The following is a 25,000-nucleotide window of genomic DNA, read 5'->3' on the forward strand; positions in this document are numbered from 1 at the left end:
GAGTGTGTGTTGACCAATTGGTAGGGAATCGTTCATTGGTGGAATCCCCGGCGGTGCGTTGCGTAACGCTGCAAATGCTTCCGGGCGCATAGAAGGGTGAATCAGGATCACTGCCGACGGCCGCCCCTACCGCTTGTTTCGCCGGAAGCCTGCATCGAGGAGGCTGATGCTCCTAGGAACCTCAAGTAGCACATTCAACCCTCTCCCGAACCTCCCCGATCCCCACCCCACCCATTTTTTTGAGCAACTAATCGATGGTAAAGCAACAACACCCGTCGACGTACTGCATACCGACAGACATGCTCGCACACAGTTATTCTCTTGCGCTCTCTATCTTGCTTTATCTCTCTCTCTCTCTCTCTCTCTCTCTCTCTCTCTCTCTCTCTTTTATCTGTAATATAATCCTTTTGCCTTGGGTAAACAAGGGTATTCCCCGTTCATCTTCAGCCTCTAGAGCTCAATGTACAATTCAGCTTTAGCTAGCTGCCGACATCACCTCTCTTAAACGCTCGCCTTAGAACGCCTCTCTACTATGCACTTCTTTGAATACTTTTCTCTCTTTCTCACACACACACACACACTCGCGCAAGTTTCGCGCCTATCGGTGCTCATGTCATGTTAAAGGGTTACAAATACAATTTCAAAGGGGCTTTTCGATGGCAATCCCACTAGTCGAGCTCGTCGTCTTCCCTGTACTGCGAGACATGTGATGCATACCCTGCAAACAGCTTGTCGTCTCACGATCTCTACGAATTATGGAGGTGGCGGGTGTTAATCGGTATGTTTAGCGTGGGTGTGCGTTCTTGCGTTCCTATCTCTCTCTCTCTTTAATTGAAAGACTTCCTTCCACCTCCCTCTCTCCCTGTCACCAATGTTTGGGATACTTATTTTTATTCATATCTTTCTACGAGAAAGTGAAAAAAAAGCAAAGCGAGGCATACGAGCAGGGCCGTGGCGGTGCAATGGTTTAAATGAAGATACCGAAGCGTAAAGCGTTACTAGAAGCAGGAGCAAAATGGATTATTCGGAGAGAAGGGGCCGGGGTAATGTGGATGTTGTTCACAAATCGCGAATCGTAGCACTTTAAGAATCAAATTATAGTTAAAAGTACTTAAAAAGAAGAGCAACTTACAAATGAAAACAAAGAAAAAAACCTTTTGAATCAATGCAACAAACTAAGAATCTAAAGTAATTCATACAAACAACATCTGTTTAAGGGATGGTATGGGGTGCAGGCTGAGAGAAGTGGGAAAAGGTGTTGAGGGAAGGGGTGGAGGGTAGGGATGTAATAACAGGCACGGTGGAACTGGTGGCTTGAGGGAAGGAGAGAAGGGAGAGAGAAAGGAGAATGGGAGAGAATTATGAGGCGATCAAATCGTAATGGAGGTGCAACGCTTCAGTTGCAACTGGAACAAGAAGTAACACAAGCGCTGGCCCAATAGTTTCGGGTGCGGGTGCCGCCACCAAAATCGCCCAGCTCCCTCAGGTTCGAACACACTGAGCGCGTGACTAGCTTCTCCACCGACAACCTGGTCCGGCGTGGCGAACCGTCGTAACGGTGGCCATTAGATTGTTGATGTGTTTCTTTTCGTACTTCGCAACCCGTCGGCGAAAGGATGGCGCATATCGCTAAAAAAAAAAACCCAGCGATGCGGTTTTAGTCGGGAAGGTTTTTGTGACTGGCTGGATTCTATAGTGTTATCATATTTGAGGAATGTGAAAAGCTCTCTCTCTCCCTCTCTCTCTTTCTCTTTCGCTCTTTCTCTCTCTTTCTCTCTCTCTCTCTCTCTCTCTCTCTCTCTCTCTCTCTTTCTCTATCGCTGTGAGCACTGTGCTCTTGCGAGTAGCAGTACCAGGAGTACCAGTATATTGATAATGTTACGTTGGGCAGATAGGACAAACGAAAAATCTCATCTAGCGCCAGAAAAAGAAAACGAAATTGGAACGCTCGCGACGGAAGATTGCATTTGCAGGGCTCGAAGGCACGGAAAATGGAAAACCCCATGCAAAATCACTCACACACCACATACATACACACATACACAGGCACATACGCACGTACGGGCACACAAAATTATTTACATACAAAAGGATGCCGGTGCAGAGAGTGTCTAGAGCATCTAGGTGCTTCGCCTACGTGGGTCACAAGCTAGAGTTAAGGGTGGCAACAGCAGCAGTAGCAGCAGCAGCAGCAACAGCAGCAGCAGCAGCAGCAGCAGCAGTAGCAGCACCACCAGCACCGCCACCACTACCACCATCACCACCACCAACATCACCACGCGAATAGGAAAATTAGTAGCTACTGAGGAAGGAAGCAGGAGTTCACTGAGTCCGTAGTATATCCAAACCCAAACAAAACGAACTGGCGGCGAAAGACACACATTTTTACTCATAGTCCCTTACATTTTTCTCCTCGGCAACACCACTGTGTTTTTCAGGATGAATGATGTGAGTGTGTGTGTGTGTGTGTGTGCGTGTGTGTTTGTGTGTGTGTATGTGCGAACGTGCGTGTTATACTTTAATGGGGCATCTTAATAGGGTCCGATGAACCGCGAAGGTGTGTGTAGCCTGAAAGGAATGGTCGAAGTCGATGACGGCCATTGAAAAGGGAGGGACGTGCGAAATAGCTAAGAAATATATCACCTTTAATTATCAATAACAAATACAAAGAAGCAAAGCAAAAAAAAAAAAACAAAGCGAAAGAAAGAATTTCAACGAAAATTTCAAATAAACAGCGATACACAGCGTTTGCTTAAGAAAACGTCACATTGATAATCCTTTCATCAAAGAAAAAAAGCTCTCAATTAGAATATAATATTTCTCTCGCTCTCAAACAAACAAGAAAAAAACATTTACACATACACACACACACACACACACACACACACACTTTATGATTAACATTTTTAATAATGTTAAAGGAGAAAGCGTGACAACTATATGGGGATCATAATTCAGAAAGATCAGAGCAGCGATCTGGGCGAGGCAATGTGGCAATCCGAGAATAATAACAATAAAATGTTACAAAAAAAAAAACCAACAGCAACAACAAAACCCCAAAAAAACTAGAACGTCCGATTCATCCACAAGGATGCATATGAAACACGTTTAGATCGGTGAAGGTGACAGTCAGGCAAAGAAAAGGAGTAAAACCATATTGTGGGCATCGTTGTCGCAAGTGTATGTCGTTGGCTGTGTGTGTGTGTGTGTGTGTGAGTGCGTGTGTGTGTGTGTGCGCGCGTGTATGTGTGTGTGTGTGTGTGTGTAGTTGGGGCAGCGAAAAAGACAATGCGTGTGTGCGGAAGCATTTAATAATAACGCGTTATTCTTCTGCGATATTTACGAGCTAAAAACAAGCCAACAAACAAATTTGTTAATACACACGAAACAAAACACACACAGCCACACACACACACACATACAAACACTCCGAAATACGTGTATAATAGGCGTATATAATAAACGCGCTCGCATGAATCAAGGAATAAAAGGAGCTATAACATTTTGGAAGGTTAAGGGGTTTGTGCTGATACGGGAGGGCGTATCCACGTATCACAGTCAGCATAAGCGGAACAACTAATTGAACAATACGAAAAAGCATATTAATGTACTACTCGTGAAACGCATGGCCGGAAAACGGTAAACGTGGGCGGGTGGAGGGAAAATAAGGAAGAATGTAGTAGTCATGAAAATAATATTTAACAAAACAAAACAAACATAAAATAATGAATAACAATGGACGATGAGTCTATAAACGTAATAAAACAAGAAAAAAAAACTAGAATGCAATAGAAGAAGAAAACCACACATACATGCACACAGACACATGAACGCACTCAAGACACACACACACACACACACGCGCGCATACATTTGTGGATCGTGTATGTGTGTGTGTTGGGAAACGAGAGGGGGGGGGGAGGCGATTGTGCGAAATGTACCTTGAAAATGCAGGGGCGCACAGAAAAAAACCCAACGTTGCGCCGTCCTACACCAGACCATTTACATACACACACACACACACACACACACACACACACACACACACACACACACACACACACACACACATATATATACCCCATACAAGCGCAAATCTAGAAACCATTCCCTTACACTCTACACGTACACTCATGCAGGCACGCACACGTTAGCTCCAAAGGGGGAAATCGTGCCAGAGGTTATTGTGCGCTGGTTCTCTAGTGAGCGTGCGTAATTAAGGAGGTGAAGAGTGCGTTCTAGCGCATAGGCCAGCGAGTGAGAAAACGATGTGATGTGAAGAGGAGGAGAAGGAGATGGAGGAGGAAGAGTAAGAGGGAGTGGGGGTGGGGCGGGGGGGGGGTTGGGTAGCGAGGAGATGGAGGATATGGGCAGGTGTGGGAAGCGTTGCTGCATTTTCCCTTGTTGCAGGTGACAATTAGGTGCAATTTTTCGTGTCTCTCTCTCTCTCTCTCTTTCTTTCTGTCTCTCTCTCTCTCTTTCTTTCTGTCTCTCTCTCTCTCTCTTGCTCTCTTTCTTTTTCTTTCTTTCCCTCCCCTGTTACCTATACTTTCTTCGCTCGTACTGACCGTTCCTTCGTTATGGTGATGTTGATGCACTTATGTTGCTATGACTCGGGTATCGCAGTGCAACACGCCTATTGGTTCGACAACTTGCTTTTGCCTACTGCAGGAGAAGGAGTAGCACCCACCTCCCCCCATCCCTCTCCCATGACCTCATTTCGTGCGTAGATTTGCAGGTAATGGCGCATGTGCGTGTGTGCACGCGCAGTTGTGTGTGTGTGTATGTGTGTTTGTGCGAGGAATGTGTGGGACGGATGCATCAGGATGCATTTTTGGATTTTTAAGGGCGTTGGATGAACGGGACCGAGTAGCACGTGCTTTTGATCGTTCTCACCGCCCATCCCTACTATATATATTCATATATATATATATATATATATATATATATATATATATATATATATATATATATATATATATATATATATATATATATATATATATATATATATATATATATATATATATATATATATATATATATATATATATATATTAACCTAGAGAGAACATTTAGATAGAACATAGAACATTATTTGTATCCGTGTAGCAGGGGCAGCCACATCGAATCGATTGTATCGTTTCCACATAGGCATTTTGGAGCAGGCAGCATAGCGCCATGACTGGAGGACCACGGATAGCCGACGGACCGACTGGTGGATGAAGTGTTCTCGCGACGTCAGAAGTATAAGTAGATCAGAATAAGGAGAGAAAGCGAGAGAGATAGAGAGAGAGAGAAAAACTGTGGTAGTGGGAAGGCGAACGCGAGACAAGAAGACACCTAAAATCTCAACAACAATGGGTAGAAAAATCGAAAGAAAAAAAACTATTCCTAGAATCCTGAACCCCACGTGATGAATGTCGTGGCGCCGGCGATGGATGTTTAAATCACACCCTCACATACAACCACACACACACACACACACACACGCGCATACTCTACTCTTAAACAGGTAAAGCAGAGGGAAGAACACGGGTGAAGGGAGGGTGTGGGGGGTTTGTGGGGGCGCGGGACCGCGGTGAACACTCCGCGCACCGGCCCGCAGAGTGGGTTGCACGGTGGGCGGTTAAGGGGGGGAAAGGATGCAGATACTGGGAGGGAAGGGGAGGAGCGGTGCATGGTAAAGGGGGGGGGGGCAGGGGCCCAGAGAAAGATTACCAAAAACTATTTTTTATGTACTCAGCGGCTAAAACCATTGTCACCTATGGGCGGGCCAGGAAACAAAGACAAGGAGGAAGAATAAGCAGAAAAATAAGAAGCGACCGCGATCAACCGCAATCGATGCATACTAGCACAACATTGGCATGTATGTTTGTTGCATTCAAGAGGAAAAATAACAAAAACAGCAACAACCACAACAACTACTACTACTACTACTTCTACTTCTACTACTATTACTACTACTACTACAAAACAAAGGGACAACCAAACAGACCGAAAGACAACCTGCAAAACCGAAGAAGATGAAGAAGAAAAAGAAGAATGAGAAAAATAAGTTTAAAATGCAGAAGAAAGAAACAAAACCCCGGCACCCACGGCAGCGGAAGCGTGGAATAGGTGGAAAGGAAAATCCGGCAGGAAGGCAACCCACATGCATTAGCAAAGCAACACGTAGGGTGAAGCAGAAGAAAAAAAAACCAAACACACAGCAGAACAGCAAACCAACGGACGACACAACGCATTTGTGGAGCCAGGAATGGCGGATGCTACGAACATACGCCTCTATAGTAGATTTGATCTAACTACCACCAGTAATGTGAGCCAGATAGCGCCACGCGAAGCAGGCGAATGTGGCGCGGGCGAACGTAGGATTTGTAGAGCAACAGCAGCGCGCTTTCTTCATGCGGAGCGCAGACAGACAAAGCCAGGATGACCGGAAGCGAGTGGAGATGATCTTGGCGGATTGGTGGAGCAAACAGTCGAAGACGAAGAAGAAAAAGGAAGGGTAGAAGAAGAAGAAAAAAAAGGAAGGAGAAGGAGGAACAAGAGAAAGAAGAGGGTCAGCCAGCGAACTAATATTTCCAAACGCGGTAAAAGAAAACTTAATAATTTAACTACGGCAAACACATCATAACAGATTATGCCACTAATCGTTTGTTATTATGTTTGTTACTGGGGTAAAATATAATCAATCACATCCTTCGATTAGCCTTTTACGCGACTTTTCATTCTACGAACCGGTGTTTTCTTCTCATTTTCCTCTAATTTTTCTACTGGTTTTCCTTGAGGCCACATTCGTACCGTACCGGCGACGCACCGGGCAGCCCGTTCCGGCAGCATCATAGCCTCTGCGAGACCCTGGTTAAGCTCACGTCAAACCCGCACCTTAGCCAACGCGTTCTTATGCGGCTTATCGCGCGCACGTGAACACCCACTGTCACTCGCCACCTAACCGCTCAAACCACGCTCTACCAGGCGCCTCCATCCTCGCAGGGTGCAGGCAGCATACGTTGCTGGTTTGCGTGTTTCCGCGGTACCAAGGTACCGACTGGTGGTTGAAATACAATGGCAATGTAAGGCTAGTAGTTAGTGCGGGCAGCCGCTCTCGTGGGGTAAGTATGTCAAAGCAGCAGAAACGCCCGGAAATCCGCTTTAATGTCCTCGCTGCTCAACACGCGCACTCTTCAATTCAACAGTTTGGAAGCGCTACAATGTAACTGCAGGTGCTGGCGCTGAGTGTCCTCGTGGTTTGCTCGTCGGCCCCAAGCAGTAGAGCTGCAGTTCGATCACGTGTAGCGTTTTATTTCATGCTTCACGAGACGACCGTCGGACCAGGGCAGATTCAGAGAGAAAGAAAGCTCCTTTGGTAACGGATAGAAAAAAAAAAGTAAAACCATTTCATATTCATTGTTATTTAGTTCAGAATATTTATTTCATCGCCATTGTTATTTTTTTGTTTATTTTTCGTTTTCTTTTGTTTTGTGCATCTCCTATACCATCGCATCTTTGCCTGCTGTTCGCCACCTTTGTTTACTTGCGCCAATTACGATTTCTCGCCGCTACACGGCACAGAGCTCTACAGAAATGTTCTATATTATAAATTAAATACTACCAAAGACTTATCTTCGTAAATTGTATCTCTCTCTCCTTGTCGCTTCTTACCATCATATATTACTAACTTGCGTCCTCCTGCCAGTTGCCCTCGGTGGGCGGAAGTACGCACCTTCACTATCATATCATATCATGCCCATGGGACCATACCTCACCACCTCCAACACTAACGAGAGAGACGTGTGACGTGTTTTCTAGTATTTCTGCAGTATGAATCCGTAAACTTGTAGGGTTATTACAAAAGCAGATCGTTACGACTCATGCTGTTTCTCCCTTTTTTTGCTTTTGCTTCGTTCTGGCCTCCTCTTACTCATCATTGCCCTCCGCACGTATTACGAAGTTGATGCTGTTTTCGTTCCCGTGTTTTTGTTTAATATATTTTAAATAATAGAGGACGTTAATTCAAAACGATTTTTCCTTTCATCATCGTCTCCAACGATTTGCATTATTGTTTATGTAGCTAGGAATAGCTAAGAGAAAGGAAATTAATTGTGAAGGCTTCATGGTATAAAATTGCTTATCTCTCATGGATCGTACATCGATATGTATATGTATATGTATATATGTATATATTCATATATATACATTCATACATACACATATACATACATACACATTACAAGTAATCGATAACAAGTCAAGTATGTACACTTTTTCGAAAACCAGAAGAACTCTAATAACGATTGAAAAGAAACAAACAATAATAAAACTATAAGTATACGCTTTGCCTTATCCACCTGCTGGACAACCACAATCTGATAACGTATAGTGGTTTATACACGGTACTTCTACAAGGTTGGTAAGGGTGTTCGCTTGCAACGATTCGATACCCTTGTTTTTCACACCGAGCTAGCGTCCAGGTAATACTCTTTTTACATGCTTTCTACTATTGTTTTGGATACTAGCTTCGCTAAATTATGTTTCTAGTCCGCATATAGATACTTTTTATACAGAAAATTAAAAACTAGCAAAACAAAAGACTCGTGTGTCTGGTCGAATGGTTATGGTGTTGAGAGCCTGCCTTTTGTTTTACCATTTAAATTTAGCAGATCAATACACGGAGAAAACAAAAACTAGAGAAAAAGAAGGAGTAAAAGAGAGAGGAAGGGACTGATAGAGAAGAGAAAGAGAAAAAAAGGGAGGGAGGAAAAGCTGAGCATATTATGTATCAGCCTTTTTCCCCTCGACACTATACTCTTGCGGCATCCTGTTTTGTTTCTCAGTATGATTGACCTTATACACAATATCTATCTATTATGTATATGTGATACACAATTAAACGTTAAAAATCCGCAACACTCATCAGTGACTTGTACACGCGAAGTTTTGCGAATTTGATGACACTCTCGGGGAGCAACAACTGTCTAATGGTTGTCTTTCTTAATAGTTTTAGTTTACCTTTTTTCAAACATTCGGCCCTCAGATCAGTGTATGGTGTTGAAAGCCGCAATTAGAGAAATAGAAAGAGAGAGAGAGAAAGAGAGAGATAGAGAGAGAGAGGGAGAGAGTGAGAGAGAGAGAGAGAGAGAAGCCCTTGCTGCTGCAGTAGTAGTTAATATGTATATGTGTGTGTTTGTATATATACCTTAATTTCAGTCCTCGCCCACCGGTTTGACTTAGTGACTATTCAGTGTGACTAATAAATATGCGGTGCTTACCATTCTCCCAATTACTCCTGGTTCCCCGGTCCCTGTTCCATGTGCCACGTTACTTTACAGCTAGCAATCCTCCCCTGCGATTTATGGTCTTTACAAGTTAAAATAACATAAAGAAACCCTACATCACGTTTTCCCCTCTGTCCACTTCTTAGGTCCAGTTGAACTCGTTAGATTGCTTTTAGTGCATATGGGACTCTATCAATCATCCAATGTTGCTCGAAACTGTTTTTCTTTCTGTATTGAATTCGCTTTTTAAATGGCATGCTAAGTGCCAAGTGGAAATAATAAGCTTAATCCGTACACATATCTTCACAAAAATATTTGCTTAATAGCCGTGTTACACATATTTATCGTCTCAATGCAACAGGAGCCTCCGGTACTTGCAAAGAAAATTCCCTGGTCCATTACTTCTCTATTTTGCTCATCTTTTTATCGCTTCGGTAATCATTAAATTATTGATAATCCATGAATTATGTAAAATGTGAGCGACGAGACAGATAAGGCATCTCGATTCGGCGTGTGCTGAAGATTTTCATTGTTAACAGGCCACAAGATATGTACAGATGCGGTCCAAGCTATTTTGGAAAATGTTGAAGCCACCTGATAATGGAGATGTCAAAACGATCGTAGTCAAACCGCGACCGTCAATTCGGGGAAGCAGAAGGGCGTACTCTTGACCAGCTATGTCTTTTTGTTTCTAGATCTTGTCCCCTATCGTACTCTTTAGGGTATTTCTACCATCTTAGTTAGACACAGCCACGTAAATAACTGATAGCATTGTCCATATAAAAAAAAAAAAACAAACCAAAACTAAAGGAAGAGCAACGTAGGTCGCAAGCATTTTGCCGCCAGACTGTGGACCGGTTCTACGTTTGGAATATCACTACATTCGGTTAGATTAAAGCATTTGGTTTTCATACGAACTTATTGCTAAAATACACGTGTGATATTAGCGAAAACTAGATATTTGTGTATCGTAACAGATTGGGAGCGGACTGAGGCGACGAGGAAACAAAAATGAAAAACACTCCCAATTATGTTTAATATAGGTCAGTTGCTATTCAAGCATTCCTTCTTACACTATTGTTATTGCAAAAAATAAAGAAGAAAAACGAATAGAAATACGATGAAATAGATGATTGTCGGAAGTACACGGCGAGGTCTACATCTGTCACCGATAGAAAATGTGTTTGACAGAAGCAGCTAACTTATATTTGCATAGAGGGCTCTATGCTCTAGAACCAATACTGACATGTCTAGAGATGTGGTAATCCTGTGGGTCATTGTCGAATATGTGTGCACGGAAAAAGACATACGCCGTAATTGATGGAATACTTAAAAGGAGCACCGATTAAAAAATCGATTCTATTGCAAATATTAAGCTGTGTAAACGCACAACTAATAGCAAATGATGATCAAAAGTATTTGCCGCACCAAAGATGAAGGGACAATGGAAGAATCAACAAATAGTACTCTACATAACAGCTTCGTCAGTTAAAAAAAATACAAATTATTTTTGAACGTTCCGTTCGTCGATTATTATAAGAAAGGAAGAAAAAAAATACATGTTTCAGTTAAATGTTATATTACATTTTCCTAACTTGCAAATGGTTGACACAGTCTATGACGACAGCTTTGTTTCGCCTTCATACACACGAGTCACGATCTTAAACGCTACTTTCGCTTTCGCTCTTCTCAAGACTTAATCTATTAAGGAAGAGCGGGAGGGGGAGGGGTTGTCAGGCTACTTCATATGATTAAAGATGTACACTTATACTTTTGCTTGCTTTTTCCACGTTTGCGTTCAATCTGCATGCAATCATTCCCTCCGTTAAACGAATACGGACAAACTCATGAGTCTCCTGAGAGAAATTCGGCGGTTTCCTTACACTACTATCACCATCAACCACCTCCTCCCCGAGTCCGCTTTGCACATATTTTCGTTCTCTCTCTTGTCATTTTATCCTTTTGTGTGAATTGGTTCAATTTAATGTGGAGCTACGGCGAATTCGTTTACTACGCCAACATATCGAGTTCTAGGGAGCTATGAATGCAAATTAACCTAGCATTGGACATTAAATAGTAAGTATTTTTATAACGATCATAATCTTTGTAATCTCGCGGTAAAGGAGGGATTATTAATCAGCTGGATGCTGAGAGTACAAGGGGGGGGGGGGGGGGGGGTCAGGAAGTCCACTGAGTTTATAATTAACTTAATTGAATGTATCTAACTAATAACGAACAGCACAAAAGAATGACCATTCGAAAGTGATGCAATAAAAACTAAGTAATATAAAATATAGGATATCAAAATAAAATCAACATTTCATACATATCTATGTAATCAAGCCTGAATTAACCAAATATATACTAGCCCGAAAGTGCTAAGTGTCGATGTTTATCCTCATCTTGGGTTGATCTTAATTATTTTTATGCACTTTGTTTCCTGGCTTTATCTCTTAATTATCACTCATCCTATAGATCCACCCCGTATTAAGAATATCATTTTGAAACGAGTGTTAGTACAACCTACAGCGAGACACATACATCGATGACTCGTTGACGAGATAGCTTCATTACCTCTACTACTACTACAACTGCTCGACGAACTTGGTGAGTTGATCTTGGAGTGGAGTTTCGCTGGTCGTCGGACCACTGCCGGGTGGACCGATAATACCGACACCTTGGCCTTGATGGTCTTGCTGGAGGCCACTGTTCCCTGTACCCATACCGACGCCACCAACCACACCGCCCATACCACCAACACTACCTACGACGGCCATCGCATTTACTGGCCCTACACCGACTACTCCACCGCCGCCTCCACCGACTGTTCCTGGCATTCCGACAACACCAGACACTACACCGCCACCTCCGACGACGGCTCCCATGCCTACCACACTGCCGGCGGTAGGCGGAGGATGAGAATGCATATGATTGTGCACATCGCCCGGTGTGTGTGGCGGCACAGGTGAATGCGAGGGAATATGATGCGGCGAAGGTTGCGCTCTCGGGGAAACGGAGGGTTGAGCACGCGGTGATGGCACAGCTCTAGGCGACGGTTGGGGCTGTGGACTACGAATCGGTGGCGGCGAACGTACTGATTGCATCAGCTGTTGCTGCATAACATGCTGCTGCGGATTAGGCGGTCCCATCATGCCACCGGCAACTTGATTCGCCTGCTGTTGCTGCTGTAGTTGCTGCGAGAGGACGTTTACGCCGACAACACCACCTGGCTGACCCTGTGGGTTCGGTTTCTGCATTGCTTGCTGCATGTATTGCTGTTGCTGCTGTTGTTGTTGCTGCTGTTGCTGCTGTTGCTGCTGCTGTTGCTGTTGATCGGGAAACATGCCACCCTGGCTGTATCCACCTACGACCATTTGCTGTTGTGGTCTCGGTCGCTGGTTGTATGGTGGGGCAGGTTGAATGTTACCACCGGACATTGCTAGCTGTCGCTGTAGCATGAGTTGTTGTTGCTGCTGGGCCTGCTGTTGTGCTTGTTGTTGTTGCTGCTGTTGCTTGTACCACATCTACTTATTCAGCGACCATCAACAAGAAACACAAAAGAGAAAAGAGCAAATTCACTCAAATTAGTAGCCGTTCGAATGTCTCAGTAAGTGGTGGTTATTCAATTTATAGCATAGCAAATAAACCAAAGAAACTGTCGATGGAAATGGAATATATAGACGCGATGGCCATACGTACCGGAATTTGCATTGAAGGGTTGGCTCCCGGGTTGCCGCCTCCGGCTACCATACCCTGCACGCCTTGCATTCGGTTTGTGGGCATCTGACCACCACCGCCAGCTCCCGGGTTGTACACCATTACTGGTTGGCTTTGCTGAACCTGCTGCACCTGCGATCCTCCTGGATGCATCACCCCGTGTTGCTGTTGTTGCACCATTCCCACTTGGTTTTGGTTCTGCTGGTTTTGAGCCTATATTGTTTCGATCGCATAACATAAAGGGAAAGGTGATAATAAATAGTATCATGATAAAATTTACTGAAAATTCATGTGCTGTGTTCTATTCTAAATCTCAATCGGATCCCACCTGCTGTCGTTGCTTGATGAATGCAGCCATCAGCTGCGGATTGGCTTTGAGTATTGATAGCAGCTGCTGCTGTTGTTCTGGACCGGCGGCCGGATTTTTCAGTGTCGCCATCAGCTGTGCAATAGCCTGCTTCGGTTGGTTGAGCGGCGGTTGACCACCTGGCTGTGCATTTTGCAGGTTGCCACCCTGCTGTTGCTGTTGCGCGTTACTGATCATGCCACCGCCCTGCATACCGACTGAGCCCGGGCCCGGTCGGATGCCACCAATCATTTGTCCACCCATTATGTTTTGCTAAAATAAACCGAGAAGTAGAAACAGCATGTTATCATCAATCCCTGAATGCTGTTCAAAAGTGAATAACAAACACTTTTTGCTGCTGACATGCAACCATGAGGTTCGTTATCCTTGCACTCACCGTTTGAAGTGGATTTGGTTGCGGTTGTTGCTGCTGTTGCATCAGCCCCGGCAGTGATGGACGATGGACGGGATTTGGTTGACCACCACCGACACCGCCACCACCTCCATTTGGATATCGGGCGTTTGTCCACTGATCGATCTGCATCACGTTCTGGGCCAGCCCGCCTGGTCCCACGTTCCCTGCCATACCGACACCGACAACGCCCCCTCCACTACCAGTTGGTTGCTGTCCTCCCATGACACCGACGACGCCCGGTACGTTGACACCGCCCACCGCTGCACCCATATGTGTTCCGGGCATCGAACGCTGCATCACAGGTGGAGGCATTTGATTTGGAGGATTTACCTTGCCGTAGCCGACATGCGGTGCCTGCTGTCGGGCAGCTTCTTCCTGAACCTTTGGTTGGTTGCACGGTAAACATGACAGACAAGGAAAATGAACGAATAACGTCTCATAGGACATTGATACCAGACTCAATAGTAGTAAATAAAACATACCTGCTTGACCGCTTGCAGCACATTTGCAGGAGGTGTTTGGGCTCCAGGCTTCATACCGATGCCACCGTGGTGTGGCGGCCCACCAAGACCGCCCATCTGAACTGCTGCGTTAGGTATGGGCGAGGGACTCATAACACCGGGAGCACCACCTAAACCGCATCCCATGGCAGCTGGTACATTGCCCCCTACCACGTTTCCACCGCCCACATTCATCATAGCAACACTATTGACGACGGATGATGCGGTCGGTGTGCCGGTTACCATACCGCACTGGCCGATGACACCGCCCCCGGTGGCACCGACGACGGGATTTACCATCCCACTGCTACCACTAGCTGAACCAACGCCAACACTACTACCACTAGCACCACCCCCTCCAGGACCGGCGCCGCTCGAACCACCATTGCTAGGTGAAACAATCTGAGGCGGTGGGGCACCACCCATTCGTGTGGTGTTCATCACGGCCATACGCCGACGCAGGAGCTGCTGTTGTTGTAGACTGTAGAATATTGAAGATGTTTAAAAGTTACGGGGATAGTTCTCGCAATAATATATAAAGGGCCATAAGTCATTAAAAATACTTACCGTTGCTGCAGTTGTTGCTGCTTAAGCTTCAGCTTTATGTTCGGACAGAACGGCACCATGCACTTCACCTCCTGACAGTGCTTCGCATGGTAGCAACACAACGCTATCAGCTGCTTGCAGATAGGGCAGCCTCCATGTGTTTTCCGTTTGCAGTGTTTCGTATGTTGCACGACGCGTTTCATCTTCTGGCATGATGGCAATCGACAGTTCGCATCGCGACATTGACACGCATGTACCAACGATTGAATACAGCGCTGGATTGATTGTTTCCGCGCTTCCTGCGGATTGGTTTGCTTTACATCCGAAGGCGATGAACCATCGTCCAGATCAAAGCCCAGCTTGTCCATTTTGTGTGGGTGGCCAACCTTTTCCTTGCATGTGATGCATAGATCAAAGTCCTATGGCATAGTAGGAGGAAGAAGACAATAAAACAAATCATAATTCTGTTTTGTGGCAAAACATTTAAATCAAAGATCACGCTACTTACATCACAAACCGTGCAATGGTATCGTGTTTCCACGTGATTTTTGCAATTGTTGCAAGTGTAGACGAATTTATCTTGACCCTGGTTGTGCAATTCATACAACATACACAGCGTACTGAACTGAGCGCGGCGCAACGAGGAAAATTCGTAGTGCTTATCGCGCGCAAGTGTGAGGAAAGCATCTCGACCGTCCATTAGATCACAATTAATTAATGGATCAGGATCTTGGATTGGCTGTTACAAAAAAAAAAAGAAATCAAGGGGTTCATAACTTTTCTTGTTTAAATCCGTTTCCTTTTCTATGGCAGATTTTTCGTGACTGCCTTCTGACCCGAATCCACCATTCGACCGACTTTAATGCTTACCGCAAGACTGGCAGCAGACTGGGCCGAATGCAGACGAATGACGAAAAACACCTCCTTATGCTTTTCCATGGTGGCAAAGATTTTTGCACTGAGATCGTTTCCGTTCTGCTCGTTCGTTTTCTTATTGCTCTTACGCTGCGCTGCCTTCGATTTGTTCGATTTCTTTGCCTTCTTCTGGCCCTTTTTCTTACCATCGGCGACCGTATCACTGTCTTCGTTCATGGACATAATCTAAACAATGGGAATGATCGTGAAATTGCGAGTTGGAAAAAAAACAGGTGTTAAATAAGTGTTAGGTGTTAAAATAAGTAGTAGTAGCACCGGGCCACCAAGGAGCATAGGCAATAGCTTACCGCGTTGGCTGCTGCTTCTTCCCGTTCTGCTTGTTTGCGCTTTTCTTCCTCCTCCTGGTCTAGTTCCTTGATGCTTTCCTCAAGTACGTTCGGCCAAAAGTCACCCTCGAAATACGGCAACTCCGAGGCAGACTGCAGCTTGTCTTCCATAGCTTGCTTTAGAATGTCCTTGTAATCCTGAATCGTTCGCTCAACCATCCCCTTGTCCAGCATCTTCTTATACCATTCTTGCAGCCGCTTCGGCTTCGGTATGCGCTGCTCGGGCGGATGACAGTGAAAGATGTAATCATCGCCCTCGGACGGTGGACAGGCCCAAATGTGTGCCATCGTGTAGCCGAGCTGCTTCGCGTAATCCATATAGCCGAGCAGAATCTCATGGTAGACGGCCGTCCGGTACTGGCGCGGGCGGAAGAAATGCACCGAATCGAGGTAGGCAATGTATACGCGACGTGTATTTGGTGCTGCACACTCCGATCCGTACTCCTGCACGTGCATACCAAAGAAGCACACATCGATACCATCCACCTCTTCGAAGGCGAACAGTGCCTTCGCGCGATACGGAAACTCGGGCAACATTTCGCCACTTTCGACGAACCGGTTACGCATGCCCGGCTTAACCTCAACTAACTTGTCCGAACTGGACACCACCCGGATGTGGACTTCGCCCGCACCCGCCTCCTTCTTCTTGAGGAAGTTGTTAACACGCGTCTCGATATACGTGCCAAGCTTGGAAGTTGGCAGCCGTTTAGCGTTGAATTTGTTGTCCTTGCGTTTCTGGGCCTTTTTCTTAAGACATGCATCGCAAACGAACCCGCCCGGCCAGATCGTTTCGAGGTACAGGACACAAATCTGATGCTGCTTTCGTCCACAGTCCAGGCAATCAACGAATGGTTCCAGCTCTAGATGGTCATTCTTCATCTCTTTGAACTGATCCTTTTTAATTTGGCTGCAAAAATCAACCAAATCGAATAGACAAGGGTTACTCACAATTCGACTGCTCCGACAAATTGACCGAACCGACCGAATAAACTGAATCCGCGGGCGAATTCTGCCGTTCTGCCTAAGTTCATTCAACACTTACGTTTGTGATTGCATTGGATCATCTCCAAGCGTAACCGTGTCGCCGGGAATCTCGTTGAAACATTTCTGGCAGTAGGTGTATCTAGTTGACAAGGCGCCGAAAGAACTGTTTAATGGAGGTTGCCCATCGATCATACAAACAAACAAACACACACCACACATGGTGCGTAGCGACGGAATGTGCGTTTTGGTGGATGATGCAGCGAAGAAAGCGATGCACAAAGAGCATAATGAATGTATGTCGGCGAATAAAATATTGATGTTGCACGATAGCGGTGGTTTTGAAGGCGTTGGCGAGTATTGCATTTTTTATCAGCGACGCGATGTTCCATTATTATGTAGCAATCAGTAAACAAGCAACAGTAATTGGTTTGATTGTTTTTTTAAATACATTTTGAGCGAGATGAATAACACGTTGAATGGAGCAACAATATGGAAAAGATAAGATATGACACAAGGATAAATTAAAATCTAGTATCAACAAAACTCGATCAAGACTGAGCATATGAAGTGGATGGACGATTATTCTTAATATGAAAAAGATTCATAGAGTTAAACAAAACAAGAAAAACTACCGTAGGCTGTGTTAGTTCCTGTTTTTTTTTTAATTTATGATTTTGTGGTATCGTAGATTATTAGGATTGTGTTACTAATTTGCATTCATTGATATGTTTTACTGTACATTCATTCATTTTTTTCAATTAATGATTGACACAATATGACAAATTGACAAAAATAAGTCCGATTTCAGAAAATGCAATTGGCTGTTATCCACTCATACGTGTGCCACAGTTATATGGTTCTCGAGGTGATACATGCAGTTGTTAGTATATGTTTCAAAGCATGGGGTATATCATAAACAACATGACCAGGTTCTTACCGATTCTGATAGCTATAGTACTTGGCATCGCGCGGAATCGTGCAAAGCTGCTTCCCATAGCAACACAGCACCTGAGGGTTGAAAGTGTATTTTCGGCCACAGCAGTATCCTAGTGATTGCATGACAGGATCAATTTCTTGCTCGAACACCTCCGAGAGCTGGACCATAAAAGAAAGGGTAATAACAAAAAAAAATAGCCATAAATAAATTAGCAACGAGCGTTTCGCCTTTGCTTAGCCGTGTGTTTGGTATTGTGAAATTATACCTTGGTACAATAACGATACACTCGTGATGTTTTGCGATTGTAGAGCCAGGCGTTATCGAACATTAGCCATACGTCGTCAACATACTCGCGCGGATCCTGGTACGCACCACTCTCAAGCTTCTTTCGGATCGTACTGAGATCCATCGGCTGGCGCACAATGTCGAAGTAGTCGGGTATGCCGAGCGAATTCGGATCGACTGGCATACGAAACGGGATGGATTCCGGTTCCTGTGCGACTAGCTTCTCCAAAGTTGGAATCAGCGCTTCCCGTAGCTCTTCCGGTTTGAATGCTGAAATGGAGACAGATGTAAAAATCACCACGAACGAGTAGGACGATTGCTTGCATTGCTTCAAAGGCATCGGAAAGAGTTATCAAAATCGGTAATACTCACAGCATTTCTTGCGATTATCGCTGGCATTTGTTTGAATCGTCGGTTCGGGGTAGATTCCAGCCTTGATCTCCGTCTTGACGAGTACATTTGTCATTGGGCTGACGGACGGGGACATTGGTTCTTCCTTGAATTTCACTACGTCGAGCTTATTTTTTCCACCGCCACTACATCCACTGCCACCGTCGGCACCATCCATCGACTCAGTCTTGCTATCGGCACCGCTGATGCTCATGCACTCGCTGCTTTTCACACTCTTGCCACCCAAATCATTTCCACTGGACGTATCCATGTGGTTGCTGTCCGTATCGGTATCTTCGCGTTTCAGCCCAAGCTTACCCTTATTCTTGCCGCCACCGTTACCACCAATGCTGTCCTTGCAAGGCTCTGGTGAATCATCTTTGTCGCGTGCCATTGCCGCTTCGAGCGCTGCCATTTGCGAGCTGAATGAGGAACAGGTCATACTGCCTCGGCTCGAAGGCCCAGTTGATCCCATACTCATACTACTAACACCACCTCCTGCAGTACCGGGAGTGGTATTACCGTTTGCTACTGATATGCTGCTGTTGACGCCGGGACCGAGAATTGATGGATTTTGCTGCTGCACTGGGCCAACCACCGTAGATGCGATCGGTCCCACCGTTGACGGTGTAGTTGTAGTTGATCCGCCACCGTTCATTGCATTGTGATGCTGTTGCGTCGTGATGCTTGGTGCCACCAGCAGGTTAGAGATAAGTGGCGTGTTGCTAGTGGCGACTGCTGCAACCGTGGACCCGATCGCCATGGGTGAATTGGAAACGTCCACTGGGACCGTGGCAGACTGGAGCATCATTGGAGCGCCGCTGGATGTGGTAGCCGATGATTGAGGTGGTGGACCTAGCACCGGCCCGTTCGTAGATACAACGGAGCTGTTGTTTGGCGTCAATCCGCCGGTACCACCGTAGCCGGACGTGTTGCTAAGCATTTCGCCGGCCATCATGCCTCCACAACCGACCACAGTATTCACACTGCCGCCACTACCTCCTCCACTGGCTAGGCCGGCCGACATCATTCCAATATTTCGGTGTTGTACTGCCATGGTTGTGGACATCACACCACCACCACCCTGCTGCATTGGGTTGCTTGAAGCGAGCTGAGCGTTTGCAAACATGACGCCACCACCCGCGTTTTGCTGTTGTTGTTGACCCATCGTAACATTGCCTGGTGGGACATTGCCACTAGCACTAAATGCTGGGGAGATGGTTGGTGGGTTGGTCATCGATTGATTACTGACGAGTGCCCCAGCCAAGCCCCCAACACCGATTTGTTGCTGCTGCTGTTGCTGTTGGTGCTGTTGTTGCTGCATATTACCACCACTAGCCAGATTGGCGCATTTGGCTCGAACAATATCGTTAAACTGCTGCAACTGTGAACTATCGGACATAGTCGGACCATTCAGGAACGATTGATTTTGTGACATCCCGCCTTGCTGCTGTTGTTGCTGACTAGGTGTCATGCCTTGAGGACCGCCAATTGGTGGGGGAACATGGTTGTTTATATGAGGCTGTGGCTGTTGTTGGGCAAATGGCGATAACCCACCAGGTAGAACGACGGTGTTGTTGTTCACACCACCGACACCGCTGATGCTGTTGACACCATGAACCATACTGTTCGGACTGGGACCAGGTTGCGAGACGAACATTTGCTGAGCCGACTGTACACCTCCGAGGGTCATTCGATTGGGTGCAAGTCCTTGGCCCATCAAACCACCACCAGCCACCAGTTGACGTGGTGGCATTTGTGTGGCACCACCACTCATCATTGGTCCCATTTGCGTGTGATTGAGTGGTCGAATCTGAGCGTTCGGTGGGGGAGCTACCTGCTGCGATGGTGGCCCTCCACCTGTGCCACAGCCTACAACATTGTTCATCTGCTGCTGCATGTGTTGTACTTGTTGCTGTTGTTGTTGCGCTTGCTGCTGTTGTAACTGCAGCTGCTGTTCTTTCCGCTTCTGTCGCTTTTCTTCCAACTCTTTCTGTATTTTATAAATTTTCTCCGCTAGCAGGTGATAGTACTCGGAACGCGAGTTTGCCATCTCATACATGTCCCCTTCTACTTTCTTGGCATACGCAACGAGATTGTACATGCGTTTGTCGAACATGGTAGATGGATCCGGTGATGGGAAGATAGCTTGCACCAGCTTATGTACCAAATGATTGCGTAGATCTGGTGTTACCGAATGGTGCCAATCCTTCGTTCCCTGCACCGGCATTGCAATCATGTTGTTAGAAGAATAGTTACCAGAACCTCCTTGAGATGGACCGCCAGCACTAGTGCCGCCAGTCATCATTGTTGGTAAGCCACCGCCGGTGGTGGTTGCATTGCTTGTAGCTGCTCCGCTGCTGGCTAGCGAAGTAGCCACTGCAGCAATGCCACCACCACTCGGTACCATTTGCTGCTGCCCAGAGTTACTGCCGTCCACGTTGTTGAACAACATCTGACCGCTGCCGCCTGGCATCGGCATGATGGGTGTCGTATTTGGTTGTTGCTGTTGTTGGCTTCCTACCCCACTGGGATGGCTAGATGTTCCAGGCTGCTGTTGCTGTGCAACACAGCTAAGCGATTGCTGCTGCATCGAGACATTTACTACACTCATTCCTTGATTTGTACTATTGTTCTGCGTAGTGGCCGGTTGGTTGGCAGAACTGGTAGTAACGGAGGGAAGTATGCCACCGATGCTGCTTCCTTCGGCACTGGAAGTTTGCGCTACACTTTGCATCATGTTGCCGCTCGTGCCACTGTTACTGTTGGGAGGCACTAGCTGGTTCGGTGGCATAATGAGCCGCATACCCGCCGGGGTGTTGTTTCCGCTGGCTACGCCCTGCTGTTGCTGTTGCCCTATCAACACTCGCATACCACCACCGGTGACGCTTCCCATAGGGTTCTGCTGCTGTTGTTGTTGCGATACCAAGTTCGCTACTGGTGGCACTGAGTTATTGTTGACGAGCTGATGAAAAGATCGCGCTTGCGTCTGTGCTCCTACGACTCCACCACTTCCTACGTCAGTTGTTGTCGTGGTGCTTGAAATGTGCACTTGCGTCTGTGGTGGTCCGTCCGCCAAACTGCTATCCTGCTGCATTGGTGTTGCGCCGCTCGATGGTAATAGATTGCTACATAGATGATTTGCTGTTTGCGAGGAGTTTGAAGACATTGGCGAGGGTGATTGCTGTGGTAGAGTAAGTATTGCTTCGGGCTGCTGCTGTTGCTCTGACGATTGTTGCTCGGATTGGGCCTGCTTGGGTAACATTTGCTGTTGCTGGCTTTCGGGTGGTTGCTGTTGTAACTGCTGCAGTAATAGCAGCTGCTGCTGAGGAGGCTGTTTCTGCTGGTGAACCTGCATTTGCTGTTGCTGTTGTGGACTTGTAAGCGGTTGCTGCGCCGATGGTGGGGGCAGATGTTGGTTTGGTTGCATTTTTGGCTGTTGCAAACCTATTTTCGATTGGTGTTGCGGCGAGGAGGCCGCCGTAGAAGCCTTTAGTTGCTGCTGCAGTTCCTGTTTCAATTGAGGCGATGGCGATTGTGCTGGGGATGGTTTATCTTTTGGAAGCTGCTCCTCGTCTTTTGGTGCTGGCGATGGTTGACATTCTTCCTTCACTGTCACCATAACTGGCTTCGTGTCCGTCGTGCTAGCTACTGTCTCTTTTACTGATTGGCTTTGCAATCCCATCGGAAGGTCTTGATCTACTTCCATCGGTTCGTTCAAAGGTTCTTGCTTTTCCTTCTTAACTAGCTCTGAAAGTTGCAACTTGGAATCAAGCATATTGTCCCCATCTTGCTGCTGCCCTCCTGCTTCCTGCTTTACTTTTGCCAATTCCTGTTGCTGTTCGCCGCTGGACTTCTTTTCATCTTGCTTCGTGGTATGATGATCCGTAGGCTTTAACTGTTCTTTAGTGCTGGGTTTAACTAGCTTCGACAATTCTTGCTGCTGATTGGATGCTGATGCTGTGGAGGACGAAGAGAGAAGAACAGAAACATTTTGCCCATTTTCTTGCAGTATGTCGGGTTGTTGCAAGTCTGGCGCTTGTTCGCCTAAAGAAGTGGAAAGCTGATCTACTCGAGATTGTTGCTTATTTTGTTCTGATTGTCCACTTTCCAGTTTGTCCTTGAGCTGTTGTTTTTCTGTTTGGTCCAAGGACTGCTGCTCTGAGGCCTCAACGCCCTGTTGTAAGACTGATGACTGCACCAGCATCGTTGCTTGACCGTCAGACTCCCTCGATTGCTGTATCATAGTATCAGCAGGATGATCGGCAGAGTTCTTTTCCTTTAGAAGATCATTACCTTCGCTAGTTTCCATCGCTACCGATTGCTTCTGTTGTACGTCCTTTTGCTGCTGTAACTCTAGAGCCAGTTCGGATAGCTTAGATCCATCGATTGACGATTCTTTTGAATCCGGGTTGCTGGTTAAGCTAACACCTGGTACATCCTGTCCACTAGCAACCATCGACTCTTCTGCGCGTGTTTTGTCCTGTTGTTCGGTAGGTTCGGTTTTTTCCTCAAGGGTTTGTAGCTGCTCTTTACCAATATCTATCTCTTTTTGCTTGTCCGCAGGCTGCTGTTGATCACTTCCATCGGAGCTTTTCTCCGACTGGTCGCGCTGTTGCTGTTTGGCTTCTTGTGCTTCAGTCGCATTCTGAGCATCGACACTCATGGTTACCGTTTGATCCTGTTCCATCGGTTCTGCCGGATCTTGTTGTTGCTGTTCTAGCGTTGCTGCTCTAGTATCCTGTTTGGTGGGTACAGTAGTTGCTACTGTCGCCACGCCCACTGTAGTTGCTCCTATTCCGATAACGCCAACTGATGATGCTTGCTTCTCAACTGTTAGCAGCTGGGCTTCTTTAATCATATTCTCTGAGCCGGCAGTTGTGGCCTCTACACTGCATCCCTTGCCTTCCATCGCAGCCGCGCCTGTCGTAGCAGTTGTACTGTCAATGTTCCTTTCAATCTTCTCACTTTGCTGTTGTTCTTGATCTTTAAGGTTGTGAGGTTCCGGCGTCGGAAGCTGCTCAAGTGAAGCTTGCTTCGAAATGGAATGTGAATCTTTCAGGTCTTGTGTCGAGACCGAAGAGGCCGCCGTTTGGTTTCCTGTCTGTTCGTTAGTCGCATCCTTAGTTGTCGAATATTGTTGCACCTGTTCCAGCGGCTTAGCTTTGGCGCTGTCTGCTTGGCTTTGTTCAGATGGCGTCAGTGCTGTTGACTGCAGCTGATCCTGGCGTTGCTGTCCCTCTTGTTTTATGGATTGCTGATGTTTATCATCGAGCAAACTTTTGGATGGCTTCTCGATATTTCCTGACTTCAGTGGATCTTGCGGCAACATGGACTGCTGCTCAGACGACTGACTTCCTTCTTGCTGCTGTTCAACCACTTTCTGTTGTGTTTCTGGTTGGATATCTTGTTGTTGTTGTTGCTGCGTCGATTTCTGCTCTTGATCTTTTTTCTGCTCTAGCTGCTGTTGCATTTGTTGTTGTTTCTGCAACGCATTGACAGAGGGCGTAGTCGATTGCTGTGGTGGTTGCGGCAGTGACACTTGCTTTGCTTCCAGCTGTGTGGACGCCGAGCTAAGCACAATTGCTGTCTGTAGCTGTTGAGTTGCTGATTGTGTATGTTGCTGTGGCGCCTGGGATTGTTGCTGTGGTTGGGTTGGCGTCTGCTGTATTTGACGCTGCGCTAGGATAGCCGATTTGGTGTCTGTTTGTTGCAGCAGCATTTGCTGCTGTTGATGCTGAGTCGAAAGAGTTTGCTGCTGGAATGGCGATTGAAGACTCATCTGTTGTGGCGACTGTTGTTGCTGTTGGACCTGATGTGTTGGTAGTTGCGATTGTGGTGTACATGGCTTTTGCATCATAATGTCCTGTTGTTTTTGTTGTTGCAATAGTAGTTGAACCTTTTTCTGCTGCAGCAAGTTATGAGACAATTGCTGCTGCTGTGAATGCTTTGTAAGTGGCACTTGTGACACCTGCTGTTGCTGCTGCTGTGGTTGAATAGGCGGAGCTAGCTGCTGCTGTTGTTGCGAATCTTTATCCTGATGACCACCCACCAGCGGTTGGCCCTGCTGTTGCTGCATCTTTTGAAGCTGCTGCTGCTGGTGTGGTTTATGCTGATCCTGTTTTTCTGGTTGTTGTTGCATCAGCTGTTGCTGTTGTTTTTGTGGCAACTGCTGCTGCATCTGATGTTGTTGTTGTGCTATTTGCTGCTGCAACTGTTGCTGGATGTGTTGATGCTGTTCCTGCATCAGCTGCGACTGAGGTTGCTGTTGAGGATGAGCCTGTTGCGAATGAGATTGTTGATGCTGAGATTGTAATGAAACTTGTGAGTTCGATTGACC

At 46.3% G+C, this 25,000-nt stretch overlaps 1 protein-coding gene across 1 annotated transcript in view; it reads right to left on the reverse strand.

Annotated features, from left to right (window-relative positions):
• Positions 1 to 10,834: 10,834 nt before the first annotated feature.
• The window catches only part of LOC125947908 (histone acetyltransferase p300-like), a 19,948-nt gene continuing 5,782 nt past the window's right edge, over positions 10,835 to 25,000 (reverse strand). Inside the window, exons 4-16 of the mRNA XM_049673442.1 lie at positions 18,643 to 25,000; positions 18,251 to 18,540; positions 17,986 to 18,143; positions 17,107 to 17,211; positions 16,026 to 16,971; positions 15,673 to 15,903; positions 15,311 to 15,541; positions 14,824 to 15,221; positions 14,239 to 14,737; positions 13,739 to 14,137; positions 13,324 to 13,614; positions 12,978 to 13,208; positions 10,835 to 12,802 (exon numbers count right to left, since the gene is read on the reverse strand). The exon at positions 18,643 to 25,000 is cut by the window's right edge and continues 1,455 nt beyond it. Coding sequence (XP_049529399.1) covers positions 11,864 to 12,802; positions 12,978 to 13,208; positions 13,324 to 13,614; positions 13,739 to 14,137; positions 14,239 to 14,737; positions 14,824 to 15,221; positions 15,311 to 15,541; positions 15,673 to 15,903; positions 16,026 to 16,971; positions 17,107 to 17,211; positions 17,986 to 18,143; positions 18,251 to 18,540; positions 18,643 to 25,000 — 11,076 coding nt within the window. The 3' untranslated portion in view covers positions 10,835 to 11,863. The remainder of the gene's footprint in view (positions 12,803 to 12,977; positions 13,209 to 13,323; positions 13,615 to 13,738; positions 14,138 to 14,238; positions 14,738 to 14,823; positions 15,222 to 15,310; positions 15,542 to 15,672; positions 15,904 to 16,025; positions 16,972 to 17,106; positions 17,212 to 17,985; positions 18,144 to 18,250; positions 18,541 to 18,642) is intronic.

Source organism: Anopheles darlingi, chromosome X, assembly GCF_943734745.1.
Source record: "Anopheles darlingi chromosome X, idAnoDarlMG_H_01, whole genome shotgun sequence".
In the NCBI taxonomy this organism is placed as follows: domain Eukaryota; kingdom Metazoa; phylum Arthropoda; class Insecta; order Diptera; family Culicidae; genus Anopheles; species Anopheles darlingi.